Raw genomic sequence first — 15,295 nt, 5'->3', positions numbered from 1 at the left:
CTTTTGAGAAGAAGAATAGGTTTTAGTAACTCGCTCTTTTTCCGTCAAAGCATGCGCTCAAATCAGAATTATACTTAAGCGTGGCTCGGTGGTTGCTAGCTTCTTTTTCGATGAAATAATGCAACAATATATTATGAAGGATGATTAGAAATTGCTCAAATTAGACTTCAGTATTTGTTGGCTTTAACAGAAAGTGTTGCCTTTCGAATTTCTTATTTCAACTAACAAGTCTGAAACTAGAAAATATAATAATATCTGATGTGTTAGTTCAGATTATTTTTATCTTTTCAGTACACTGCTTGTTGGCCACTATATGCACTTTCAATTCTGGAATAAAATGGGTAGCTGATAGCTTTGAACTATACTGCATATTAGTGTCTTATGTTCTTTGCTGTAACAACTTTATCAAAATCGGGATATCACATCTGTTTAGTAGGTTGTCTACATCACACCCCTTATGTTTGTGCAGCCGTTTCCCCGGTCCGACTACCCTTTAAATCTGTTTAGTAGGATTAAAAGTGCATTATACAAAGACAATGTGCATTACTAACTACCTTTTGTCGAGAAAATTATTATAATACTAAAACTAACAGGAAAGAGTGCTGAAATGTGGTACTATGGTTTTGTAATGAGGATAATATTTCGACAAATAAGACAAAAGATACTCCAAGCCCTTTAAATATCCATACTGTCAAAAAGTCCATAACAAGCCCTTGCTTCAAAGGATGTAATACTTTGCAAGTCCAACATGCACTGGGGACTGTTGTTATTTTAGATGACCAAATAGTACATTTATTTTCTGCACCAAGGCATCAATCTATAGAAAATTAGAACAGGATTTGCCCTTTAATACAAGAAAGAAACTACTCTTATTTTCTGGAACTGCGGATTTGAGATATATAGCCACATAAAAGCATCTTTTGGAAGTCATGTAGCTGTCTGCTCATTTCTTTACAAAGTTGACACCCTTCTGAATACTTGTTGCCAGCTCTTTCTTTGCCTTCTCAAGCCCAGACCTGCAAAATTCAGTAAATTGAGAAAAATGTGACCAGTGTTTTCACTAAATAACATCATAATGAACATGGCAGTATTTCAAGAGGTAATTGATCAGAATACTAACCTCTCGTATTCATTTAGGGGACCAAGGGGGTATATTTCTTCAACTCCGTTGCGGCCAAGCCGTACTTTTGATGCGAAAAATGGAAGTTCAGTCACCTAGAAAGATGATTAACCATTACTAACTGTCATGAAAACCCGAGGTTTCTGTATCCAGAACAATGTCATGAGGTGTAAACAAATAAATGCTGTAGAGAAAATTTAGCAGAAGGTCTAATATACATGCCTGAGAAGACACAAAGGCACATTCTACAATGCCAGCATCTCCTCTCAATCCATGCAAACATGCGTCGGCAAATTTAACCGCAGCATATGCCTGTAATGTCAGGACAAACTTATGATTCGGCATCGCTGTGGATGATATGAACTGTCAACTGTAATACAAGGGAAAATGAAATAAAGCGTGCAAAGTTGCTCTAACCATAGAGAGAGTTGCCGAACCAGCACCAGCTTTTGCCTGCAAAATAGAGTACCATGTCCATTCAGCAACAGATGAATTCCACCAATAGAGTTAGCTTAGTCAGTAATTTGTGGTGCTATCACAGCCAAATAAACCATGACCGATACCATCCGGATATTTTCCTTGTTTACAAGAGGAGAGTAGCAAGGAAAAGGTAGGAAGATGAAGAAAGACAGAAAAAGCAATTTATGAGAGAGACTGCTGCTTATGGCAATGGAGTTGATGCACGATGCTGGCCAGGACAACTGCATATTAGACGTGAAAGATAAGGACTGCACTGTATCAATATAATTCTGTAAGAGGAGGAAGGGAGAGTAATGAAATCATTTCAGAGAAAGGGTTGAAACTCATCTAGGTTGTGATTGTGACATCTAAAAATGCAATGTCAGGAAACATATGCCTGAACATTCTTAGAGAGGGTGAAATTTATCAATAACTGATTTTGTCAGGGAAGACAACATGGGTAAAAATATGGTTTCAGAGACGATAGGCTAACAATTAATATGGAATATTACGGGAAATAGTACCCTCTGCCTGCCAGAAGATCAGCACAAGTTTTCAATGAAGATCTGAAGTCAAACAAGCCTCTGCCAGTAGCTAGTCTATGGTAAGTCAATATAAATAACAAAAACATTATGCCATAAGGTTTATGACAAATAAAAGAGCAGTGGTGCCAACCAAGCACAACAAAATTTCACTTTAATAAACAAAAAGACTAATTTAACAAGTCTTCAATTTCATCTTACCTCAACAACTTCAGTTCCCCCATTTTGTATACGAGATGTTAAATATTCAGTTTCCTCTGGCGTAAAAGAACAAGGAGGTTTAACCTGAATCACATAAGACAAGTCAAAAAGAATTTCTACTAAGATCCCCTGAACCAGGTCAAATCAGTTTGAACAAAGTTTGCCAAACCTGGGAAAGAAGAGGTAGAATTGTAACGCCAGCATGACCCCCCACAACTGGAACATCCACTTCCCTAGGATCAAGCCCCAAAACTTCAGCCTTCATGACATGAAACAGATTAGATCAGGCAGATAATCAACACTAGATACCAAACCACAACTGAAAGAGTGTTCAGTTGGCATGCACAGTTGCACACAACCATCGATGTCATTTTTGCGAATATTCTTGAGACAGTACCAATATAATGTTCAGACTTCAGCAAGATTAAGGTATATATATATTCATACACACACACTCTCTCACATCAGATGCCTGATAGATGAGTCTCAGAGCCGGAATATACTACATTACCTCCGAGTCCTTGTAGTCTGTTTATTCTTGTACAAAAGGTCAAAATGCAACAGGTCCGTGAAGCATAAAAAGAAACAGTACAACGTGCTACTAGATTTTTAAAATGAACTTGGTTCAGATAAGTTGTACTCCATACAGTAACAATAGTAGTTCACCAAAATTTTATAGGTTTCGCCTAACACAGATATTACGAGTAGCGGTGAAATAACAATGTATTTTCGAGAATAATTGGTCTAAAATATATAAAAAAAATTGACTTTTCGATAAGTTTGATAAAAGAATAAAGAACGGTGCCCATTAACATTTGAGCAAGTAAGATATCCAAGAGATAATGAATAGCGGATGGTTTTTTCATTCAGGAATTTGGACATCATTTTGAGACAGATCAAAAACCATTTTCTGGATGGGCTGATAACATGGTTCTAGCATTTTTTGCCCAAATTGGCAGTCAAGAAAGCACAGATAATCTGCTAATGATTGGTTCGGTATTGGCTTCTAGCTTTTTAAGCATTGAGTAGATGCTCTGTTGAAACGGATGTAGGAGGAAAAATCACAAAAGAAACAGTTTAGAAAGCTATGCATACCACAAATGTATTGGCTCTGACAATATCAAGCATTGTCACGCCCAACAGTCTCCTCGGATCAAAGGTGCCAGCCTTCTTGAAAACCTCTGCAGCAATTGGTACTGTAGAGTTAACAGGATTACTAATTATGTTAACAATGGCCTTAGGACAGCACTTGGCAATTCCTTCACATAAAGTCCTCACAATTCCTGCATTGATGTTGAAAAGATCATCTCGTGTCATGCCTGGTTTTCTAGGAACACCAGCAGGGATTATTACAAGGTCCATGCCAGTGAGAGCATCTTCCAATTGTTGAGGCCCTAGAAAACCACGTACCTGGAAATCAACAAACTCAAGTTAATTGTTTAAAGACATAATAACATCTCTGGTCAATGTCATAGCTAGAAAAGAACACAACATTACAGTATGGGATATATCTCAGACATAAGCAAGCATCGAGACTTCCATTGCAGAACAGTGTTGTAAAGGGCGACATTGGGGTTCGCCTTGGCTTGAGTTTGGGTCTACATGCCCGAAGACAGCCATTGGGGACAAACACATCACGAGCTAACGCGCCTTTTATTGGCATACTAGCATCAATTTAACCATTCAGATGTTTTGTCATCCAATCAATTTCCTGTTTACTATGTTAGTTTCCTCTTTCTTCTAACATCTCAGCAGATTATTTGATTTTTCACCATATATTTTGGTTGATTCAGAAATCACTTTATTGGTTCCCGCCTGGAAGCCAAAAACTTTTTAGCAAATTTCAGATATTCTACCCCAGAAGACTTTGAAAGGACGGTTCTGGTTAATGCAATAGGCTGGTAAGGCTTAAGAACCAGTCAATCAACTACGCCTTTATCCCACAAGTTTTATAAACAAGCCTCTATCCCAAATTAGTGGAGATTGGCTATATAAACTTCCTGTTCATCGTGCTGAATTTAGGTACATTGCGTTCTAAATTGTTTGGCTTTTAATGCAAAGTAGGAGTTCTCTAAAACTAAAAGTTCAAATCTCCCTACTTTCCAACACAAATATAAGTCTTTTACCATAGCAAAAAGATTGCTGACAAACAAAGGATCTACTGTGAGTGTAAACCTTACCATTAACCAGCCATTTGTTCCAACTAGTCCGTACCGCCTATATGAATCCTTGTACTTTCATATGTTTTATTTCTTAATAGAGTCTACTATTCGCTTCTAAAAGATTGTATGTCTTTTTTTGGACCAGTTCCCTCTGCATGATTTTAGGTCTACCTCATGTCCTTTTACCGTCTTCCGTCATATTATTGCACCTCTGAACCGGTGCATCTGGAGATCTACGTATAACATACAAAAAATCTTAAGAGACCACGTCTCTTTTTGTTTTTATAAAGGAGAACACCTCTCTTTTTGTCCATTATACTCCATGCTAAATTGCACCCTTTGCTGAGATATGATCATCTGTGATTTTGTCCAACCTTGTATAATCAATTAATCATACATCCATTGTAACAACCGCATTTCTACGAATTCATCTTGTGGATATGTTGGGCCTTAGTAAGCCCCACATTCACTTGCGATAACATTGCTAATCTCTTAACTGCACTATAAGACTTACATTTTACTTTATGTCTATATGTATCTTCCTATCGCATAACACTAAAACAGCAATCTCCATTTCAGTCATCATATTTTTATTCTATGTGCTATATCTTCATCTACCATGTCATTCTTTTGGAAGATTGAGCCTAAACATTTGAATTATCAAAATTTCGGCACCACAATCCTGTCTAATCTCACTCCATCCATTTTGTTCTTCAATTCCTTTGAATCATTCCATTTCCTTCAACTGTCATTATATTCAAACTGCTTCACATGTATCTCATAGATACTAGGATTTCTCTATGCACGCAACAAGTATTAACGCAATTACAATAGTTATATAATCTTTGTCATCAATTCTGCTATCATCTCTTTTGACAACTCTATTTCTTTAACTACTCTAATTCTTCACTTCACAGTAAAGTTCACATTTATTGAAAATAAAATAATAATGATAATGTATACTAGTATATGCTTAAACATCCAGCATTTCCTTTTTACAAAAAGAAGGCGAATAGGGAGAGAAATTACCACGGCACCAGTGTCCATGTGGCTAATGTCAGCAGTTACACCAGGAGTATTGGCAACATCATAAAGATGCAGAACTGAAACCAGTGGATTCGTTTTCATAAGCATAGCAAGTGGCTGACCAATACCTCCTGCAGCACCCAAGATCGCGACTTTGAATCCTGGAGAACCCCCTTTCGCCCTGCAATTAGCTCGGCTCAAACCCACACCTCCCTCCATCTTGAGCCCCAAATGCACGTATGTTGTTAAACACACAACAAAATCAGTATGTATGAATTATTGAAAACTCCGAGTGCAAAAACATACATAGAATTAGTAGTAAATAAATCAAGAAAGCATCATAGAGATCACCTAAGTAGAAGATGTGTTAATGTGATGACCCAAAAGGTCATCACTTGTTTTAAAAGTCAATTCTGTGTTCCGAGGTCTTGAAAACCTCCTCTTGTCTCACCTCGAATTGAGTGCGCAGTCCGGGCGTATATCCGGAACGCTTTTATGTCAAAATTTGAGGGAAATGCTAATTTTGCCTTTAAAATTGAATTTAAGTTGACTTCGATCAACATTTTGGGTAAACGGACCCGGACCCGTGATTTGATGGTCCCGGAGGGTCCGTATACAAATATGAGACTTGGGCATATGCCTGGAAATGAATTCCGAGATCCCAAGCCCGAGAAATGAATTTTTGAAGAAAATTGTTTAACTGAAATTATAAGAGTTTTTGAAAATTTAAAGATATTTGAATTTGATAGTATCGGGCCCATATTTTGGTTCCGGACCCCAGTACAGGTCTAATATGGTATTTAAGTTGTGCCTGTAAAATTTGGTAGGAAACGAAATTCATATGACGTGAATCGGACCCTCGGTTGTGAAAATGGAACTTTAAGAGTTCTTGAGATTTTTCTTTGATTTTGATGCTAAACTTGTAGTTTTAAGCGTTATTTTGGCGATTTGATCGCACAAGTAAGTCCGTATGATATTTTTAGGTTAGTATGCATGTATGGTTTGGAGCCCCGAGGACTCGGGTTAGTTTCGAATACGCTTCGGGGTGTTTTAGACTTAGAAAAAGTTGCTGGTTTTTGCTCTTACTGTTGTTCAGATAATTTGTTCACCGCGTTCGCGTTACCCCAGTCGCAAACGCGTAGAGTAAAATAGTTAAGGGTCGTTTTGTACTTCACGAACGCACCCTCCCCTCCGCGAACGCGAAGTGTAGTTGGGCCTGGGGGAGGGGAGCCCATTACTCTATGTGAACGCGGCCTTGCAACCACGAACGCGAAGGCCTGAGGAGCTAAAGCTCCGCGAACGCGGGCCCTTCAGCGCAAACGCGTAGGACACTGGGCCGGTACTCTATGCAAACGCGGGCAGGCCCACGCGAACGCGATTAAGGCCTGCCCAGCTATTTAAAGTCAATTTTAAAAACGGGCAGAACCCTTTTCTTCCTATTTTTTGAACTACCAAGCCCTAGAGACGATTTTCTTCACCAAAGTTTACACCCAAAGTGTTGGTAATCAATTCTAAACTCTACTCTTTCAATTACCCAATGTTTTTCATCACTTTTAAATCAAAAATCAAGAATCTTTATGGTAGAAATTGGGAATTTGGGTAGAGATAGGGTTTTTTGAATAATTGGAATTTAGACCTCGTTTTGGGGTCGGATTTAGAAAATAATTGCATATTTGGGCTCGTGGACGAATGGGTGGTCGGGTTTTGGCCCGAACCTCGAGTTTTGACCTAGGGGCCCGGGATCGATTTTTTACTTTTTGGGGAAGATGATAGAAAACCTATAATTAATCATTGGAGTTGAATTCTTTAGCATTTATTAATGTTAATAAGTTAATATTGACTAGATACAATTGAATTGGAAGTGGAATCAAAAGGAAAAGCGGTGTTTGAGGCTTGAGTTTGGCCGTGGAAGGTCGAGGTAAGTGTTTGGTATAACTCGAGGGAATAAGTGTTGTGCCTTATTTGCTATGTGCTAGTGTAGTGTACGACGTATAGGTGTGATGACGAGTATCCATACGTTGGTGTCAAGCATGCCCATGAGTCTTAAATTGTAATCGATGTGTTTCTTAATAAGTACTACAAATGCCTAAATTGTTGATTATCCATGTTGAGCAAGACTTATGATTATCTTCTTAGTATTTGTTTATTGTTGAGCATTGGCTCCAGTTGAAGTTCATTTATGAAGTTAATTGTTGATACAAGTTTGGTTATAGTCGATTCCCTTGCCAGGACGTATTTAATTCTTATTGTTGATTCCCTTGCCGGGATGTATGTTGTTGCTATTATTTGGGTGAGGAAAGAGTGATAACGTACGAAGGGTGATGCCGTGCACATTCATACTTATGCATATGGTGAGGAAAGAGTGATAAAGCACGAAGGGTGATGCCGTATACATTTACATTGATATTGATGCATATGGTGAGGAAGAGAGATAAAGCACGAAGGGTGATGTCGTGCACATTTCTAATATTTATATGGTGAGGACGAGAGATAAAGCACGAAGTGTGATGTCGTGCACATTTTCATTATTGATTGCAGGGTGAGGATTGAGAGTAAAAGCACGAAGGGTGATGTTGTGCACTTATTGCCAGTTTGTTATGATTTCTTGTTGTTATCGGATCAAGTGCCTTAATTGTTTCATTCCGTTATTACTGTGATTCTTTATGTCGGTATTCCCCCAGAGCATGTTACCCCTCCCCGTTACTTTTGAATTGCTTCTATTATTGTTATTCTGCTAGATACTGTTTAACTGTAGGTTATGTTGTTTGTTGTGTCCTAACCTCGTCACTACTTCGCCGAGGTTAGGCTCGACACTTACACAGTACATGGGGTCGGTTGTACTAATACTACACTCTGCACTCTTTTAGGCAGATCCCAGTGCTGGAGCATGCGGACCTTAGCTAAGGGTTACTGCCTTCAGTCCATCGGAGACTCGAGGTAGTCCGCAGGCCTTGACGTCCCCTTTCTATCTTGTTTCTTTCTGTTTTTTTCTATTTTAGAGACAAACATGTATTTTCTTTGTTCAAACCCTATTTGTAGTATTCTTAGATAGTCCGTGAGATTATGACACCAGTTCTGGGTGGATTATTATTATGGATTTGTATTGGTATTAGCTTAAATGTTAAATTCTGTTCTTCCGCACTTCTAATTCCGCTGAATACTTGCATTAATTTGATAAATTGTTAAATATAAAGGTTTAAAGGGTGAATAATCAATAATATTGGCTTGCCTAGCGGGTTCAATGTTAGGCGCCATCACGGTTCCGAGGGGGGCAATTCGGATCGTGACGGTTAAAAAAAATATAAACTTACATTCCCGCGATTCTAATTTATATGGCCTTCTTTCCTTTTAATTTTTATATAAAAAAATGACACTTTCTTTTATTTGAAAACTATGAACTTTAAATTTTTTTCATGACATGTTTACCACCACAAACTTGTGAGGGTACATTTGGTACGAGTCAGAATCCTTTTTTCTTAAAATAAGAAAAGTAGAGAAGAGTAAGTTAAAGTAAGAACGAATTCAATGGTATTTTGCTATTTAAATTGTTGGATCCGCCTCGACATTACTACTACTACTACTAGTAATTGATTAATATCTAAAGGAATGCAAAAATAGAATAGGAAAGGGAAGAGAATTAAGAGAAATAGAAACCTGATGAGAAGAAGGAGAGGGGTTAAGGTGAGCTGAGATGGTGGCCATTCGTCGATAGGTCTCTGCACCGTTCTGCATATTCTAAGACTTGGGCTTGAGAATTTGTGTGTTTGAATTATGATGAGAAAGAGAGGTAGTAGAAATCAAGGTAAGTAATTGAATTTTGTTTCCCAGAGAAAGAATGAATTAATGCGTGCTGATTTGATTTATAAGTAGTGCAGAAAAGAGAAGGTGGTTGAGATGAAACCGAATGATGACGACACGCTTCATTGAGATGCGTGACATTGGATTTATTTCTGAGCCCAGCCCCAGCCTGCCTAAAGGTTTATCCTCCGGTGAATCGTTTGTGGTAATGGGTTCGGGCTGGTACCATATCGACTCGCTCTATTTTAATTTATGTACTGTTGTTTATTTTAATAGAGTGAGTCATTATTAACTTGTTCTTCCTCGCTGGATCTTATCATATCCAATTTAACAATAAAAATAAGTTAAATTTTCATAAATTACTATCTTTTAGTGGTAATTAGCTATTTATAGATATCATTTGCTATATTACGAATTGTAGATATATTTTCTGTTGTTATAAGATGTATTAGATGTATTTAAGCTATTGTACCCTTGAATACAGTAGAAAAAATAGGCGTGAATCAAGGAAGTCTAGCTAATCAGTTGTTGTATTCGACTGTATTCATGGCGTGAAATATGGGATTACAGCTGGACAAATTATTGTATTCGACTGTATTCATGGCGTGAAACAGGGGATTACACTGTTTTTAAACGGAAAGTGAATCAATTACCATAATAGACTCCTAATATAACTCAACAAACTCAATTATAACACACAAAATTTGTATTTCCAGTTATAAAAAAGATTCTCAACAGAAAAATACCCAAAAAACATAACAATATTCAGAAAAAATATATAATACATCTGAATACATAAATTACATTAATTAAAAAAACATATGAATACATTCATGGCATATAGCAAGACAGTGAATATAATGAAATACATAGAATACAACGGGATACATTGAAATACAATAAAATAAGATAGTGAATACAATGAAATACATGGAATATAGCGAAATACATTGAATTACAATGAAAAAAAGATAACGAATACAATGAAATACATGAAAATACAGCGTGATAGGTTGAAAATACATTGAAATATATTAACAAAAAATCAAGTTGCTCAGCCCCAAACTCCGTCGTCTTTGTTCAAGAACAAACCCTAATTTCCGGCGAATCCGCCGTCGAGCAAAAACCCTCAACTCTTTCAAGCTGCTCAGCCCAAACTTTGTCGTCTTTGTTCAAGAACAAACCTAATATCGTCTCGTCAAGAGGGCCGCGATTCTGACTCAAAACTCTCAAAATTTGGAGCACAGTTGGTCTTGAAGATCTTTGCCCCTGCTGCTTTGTTCGTCGGTGGTGCCTCTGCGAAAGATACCATTTTTTGAATTTGGGGCTTTTCTGATTTTCTGAAAGTAGAAAGCAAGAAGAAGGAGAAAGCTTATAGGTTTTTGGTGGCGTACAAGGAAATAACAAGGAAGAAAAAGGGGAGAAAAAAGCGGCAAAAATCTGAAAGAATGAGAGAGAAAAATAATACAAAGAGTATTTTATGGCTTAAGGGTAGGAGGTAATCATAAATAGATATTTGGCTATAAAAATTAAAATATAGATATGGAATATAATTTTTTAAAAGGGTATTTATTTAAACTAAATAAGGTATCAACATTTGCTATATGAGGTAAAAATTCCTAAAAATAACAATTTCTTATGATAAAGAATTAATAATTCTTGGAAATAGCAAGCAAATTCCGAATCTGGATGATTTATCCTTTTTTAGTGTATAAGATCTCAGTCCATAAACTTATACTTCTCGATTAAAAAAATTTGATCACATAAATGTTTGCCAGTAAAACGATACAGTTGAATTTGTAATGTGATTTATAGATACGTGAATTAATTTGATCCAAGAATATAAATTAAGTAAAGACAGAAAAAAGATCGTTAAAATAACTTTTAAAAAAAATACAAGCTTGGTTCTGGACTTAGCTTCTCCAAAAGCAGTTTTTAAGAACAATATCAAAGACAAAAGATAGAGAGTAATTCTATAGAATAAGAGCAGATTTTAGCTTTTGTGTACAGATAATTTTTCATGTCCAACAATAGATACAAATTCCCTTATTTCTATTCAAGAAAACAACATCCCCAAATCATGTTCTTCTTTAATGTGAATAAAACCCCTCTTGATAACTGCATAATGAGTTGAACATTAATACATAGATTCTTTGCAACAACAGCTCAATGAATGCTATCTTTTTCAACCGATGTCTTCCTTTCAAATCTTCGTTCTCGGTTTCAATGTCTTCGGAATTTATTAAGCATCAATCATATCTTTGTATCCGGTGCCAACTACTTGTTGACTCATATCTTATCTGTTTTAGTTCCACGTATCATCCATCGTTCATCCACCTGTTGCAAATCAATTTTACCCCATATATAGATAGTCCTCGTACTTTCCGGTGACAAAATTTTATATTATCGGGAAGTAGATAAGACCCTTTTTCTTGGCAGGAAAGTTCCTGAACGGTTTCTGACAGTTGAAAGGACGCACGTCTCTTTGCATTTAATGAGCCGAATACGTATTATCCCTTGGTTCGGCAAATATTCTCGCCAGTTTTTAAGGTAATCATGACCATGAATTTTGTCGTCTATAAATTTCTCCACTACTCATCACTGTTACCATTCACTTTTAGAAGTTCTTCTTCTTCTTCGAATTTTCTTAGAGCCCTACTGTGAAACCCTTCTTTCTCAGTAAAATCTCATTACTCAAATTTCTTATCATCATGTCTTCTACTACCGCTATTACTTGCCTTCTCATTGGTGGTGGCCCTAAAAAGAACAAAACGAAGGAAGTCGATGTTGAATCCGACCCTCCTACCGTTAACACCATCATACCTCTTCAACTTAACTCCCAATCGAACTTTCAAGTTCAAAAGGAAACTACTAACCCCCATAATGATAGAAATTGGTCTATCCGCAGGTATCCTTCTTCCATTCATCATGGTAGCATTCCCGTCATAAAGAAAGATTGCAACTGGAATAGCATCGGAATATTTGCCCCAATAAGGTGGAAAGTGTCACCTTTAGTAAACTAGGGTTCATATATGTTTATACATTCCTTTTACTTTAAAATTAAGCCAAGAAATTGATCACATAATTTTAGAATTTTTCCACTGCTACCAAATCTACTTGGCTCAGGTGAGTCCATCAATATAGCGTACGGTGGCTTGCCTTCGAAAACTATTCTCCGAGGCTGCTTACTCTCGCACATTTGATCAACCTCTAATCCCCGAAGTATTTTCGTGAATGTGTGATTAAACGCAGCAAACGTGGCCACCATGCCATCGTTACCAGCATCGACGATGATAACAATCGTGGATGGATAGAGCGGTTCGTTGTCATTACTACCAGAGACATTCTTTCGGCGACATCCCCTGCCATTCCTAAATCTTGGAATTTTACTCGTAAGTTTTCAAACATCTTTTTCTTTATTTTGTTGAATAAAATTCCCTCCTTTGCTAACTTTGTTTTTCTTACTTCAGCTACCCGTTGGGAACCACCATCGGTACAGAACATGTCCCAATGGGTATAGAAAATTCTAGGCATTTTCGCATAGAACTCCCATAGGTGGAAGGAAATTGCCCCTAGATTCAATTAGAAAGCCAAAACCATGGTAAGTAAAAGTTCTTCTTTACTTCTTTTAATTTTCAACATGACTTAGAACCGATTTGTTGACTTCTTTTTGCAATACACAGGCCTTCTGAAAGGATCTATTATTTGCCCCGTTGTTGAGGTCTCCGATGATCCAGAGGAGGCCCAACAACAATTGCAAGATCTTAACCAGAAGAGGGCTCGTGAAGCCGCTCTTACTTTCGGTGAAGGTGCCTCCTCCCGGAGTCCCCAGCCCAAGGATAAGAAACCAAAAAGAAGAGGTACCTCTACGGCTGAGACTCGGGAGAAAACTTCAACAAAAGAAGCTCCAACTGGACCGACCATAGTGGTCCTTGATGAACAAGAAACCGATGATGAAACAGTTTCTATTCAAAGAAGAAAAATATCTTCATCAGTTCAACCAGATGTTCGGCCGAGAGAGCTTCTATCACCTCAACTGGGAGAACTTCAAATGCTCTTCACGGAAATGGAAAGAGTCGAAAACACAAAGTCTCGTTAACGAGCTCTCATTGCTACTTCCGGCTAGAGAAGTTCTACCTTTGACGTTCTTCCAACTTCAACCTCTATACCAACCATAACATCACCAATTGCTAGCTCCCCATCGGCCCCAACCGAACAAACAGAAGATGTTCGTTTCCCACGGTCACCTAACCATGCCGCACGATAAGGAAAGAAAGATGGGAAGTTTATCCTACATTCCCATAGCCTCTCGAAGATAGATATGGACGTCATCATACCGATCCATAAGACTCTACTAGATACTTGCGCATGGCTCATAGAACATATGAAACTAGAGCTCTGATACCAACTTGTCACGCCCCTAATTCTAACTAGCTATGATGGCACCTAACCCAACCCGCTAGGTAAGCCAACTAACAGTCAATACAATCCAAATGAGATTTATAAGAAATCAATGAAGAATTATCTAAACTTTTATACAATAACCCAAGGACTGGTGGTACAAATAATGAGCTTCTAAGACTTAGAATTTACAAAGTTGGCATGAAATAAATATATCATCTGTTTGAAATATACCTAAACAAAACAAAAACAAGAACAAGTGCCAGCTACATCCGAAAAGTAGGTACATCTTCAATGCCAGCTCCCGCCATACACAGTAGCATTAGCTCCAAGATCTACACGCGAGGTGCAGAAGTGTAGTATGAGTACAACCGACCCCATTTACTCAATAAGTAACAAGCCTAACCTTAATTGAAAAGTATTGACGAGCTCAGAAGAATGTTAATGTCTCTCACCAATACCCAATATCAATTCATAATAGTATAGTGAAGGCAATAAAAGTATAACTCAAGAGATATAATGTTTAACTCATTCACAAATATAAAAAAGTAGACATACTTCTCAAGTATAACAATACAAGTCTAAATCTTACCAATGAAATCAATTAAACATGAGTTTATCCAAAGGACTGTGTTTTTCCCAATTACAACATCAGATAAGACTTTTTATTTACTAGTTAGCATATGAAAAATGCATCTCTATGCCTACATGCCAAATATACATGTCAAGTTATCAAATGTCATATCACTACCTAGCATGAGAAATGTACATCTCTACGCTTACATGTCAAGTAATCAAATGTCATATCACTGTCTAACATGAGGAATATATATCTCTATGCCCATATGTCAAATATACATGTCAAGAGCTCAGCCTCACAACGAAATCATCAAGTACACACAATCTTAGTACACTCCAGGTGCCTAGATCAAATTCCCCACTTGAACACACAATAAACATATGTCAAATCAACAGTACCACCATGGATCCATCATAATAATCACACTTAGCACTCTACGAGTGCATGGAATAATTGCTGATCATCGAGCTCGTGTCTATAACACTGTGCGTGCACTAATTGCTGGCATGTCAAACTCCGGAGGGGTTTGATCCTACCTAAACGCTAATCATAATCACATAGCCCAAATAGTGGGGTCTGGCGTACGTGTAGCCTCAAATTAGTACTACTTAGCCCAATGTGGGGCCTGGCATACGCGTCACCTCAATATTAATATAACCGTTGAGGCGTGCAATCTGATCCCTATATTCATATCAATATGACTCCATGGCCCACATCAGTCATCAATCCGTTCAAGTCTCAATATGCAAACATCACACAGAAACACAATCCAACAATGTAACACGGAATATCACAATATGCCTCAAATATAGTTCAAACGCGTGTCGCATACAACGACACCAATAACATGTGCAACATCATATCAAAAGTGCGCAGAGATAGAGATATAACATGCAGATGTAACTATCATGACTGTACAATGTGACTACGACTAAGGTAAATAGCTCAACATGGCGAAAATAGCCCTATCATGTCTCAAACAATTGAGCAGGTAGCCTAGGCATGT

The 15,295-nt window shown here is 37.5% G+C and overlaps 1 protein-coding gene across 1 annotated transcript; it reads right to left on the bottom strand.

The window, feature by feature from the left end:
• Nucleotides 1–650: 650 nt before the first annotated feature.
• Nucleotides 651–9,462, bottom strand: LOC104238088 (malate dehydrogenase, glyoxysomal-like). The gene is made up of 9 exons (XM_009792365.2): nt 9,165–9,462; nt 5,514–5,729; nt 3,418–3,732; nt 2,492–2,581; nt 2,323–2,406; nt 1,538–1,573; nt 1,343–1,432; nt 1,121–1,215; nt 651–1,016 (listed from the first exon to the last, which is right to left on the bottom strand). The coding sequence occupies exons 1-9, from the start codon at nt 9,240–9,242 to the stop codon at nt 944–946; spliced, it is 1,077 nt and encodes a 358-aa protein (XP_009790667.1). The 5' UTR covers nt 9,243–9,462; the 3' UTR covers nt 651–943.
• Nucleotides 9,463–15,295: the final 5,833 nt, after the last annotated feature.

This window comes from Nicotiana sylvestris, chromosome 2, assembly GCF_000393655.2.
Source record: "Nicotiana sylvestris chromosome 2, ASM39365v2, whole genome shotgun sequence".
Classification (NCBI taxonomy): domain Eukaryota; kingdom Viridiplantae; phylum Streptophyta; class Magnoliopsida; order Solanales; family Solanaceae; genus Nicotiana; species Nicotiana sylvestris.
The sequence above is the reverse complement of the archived record's forward strand: the minus strand, read 5'-3'. Positions and strand labels throughout refer to the sequence as shown.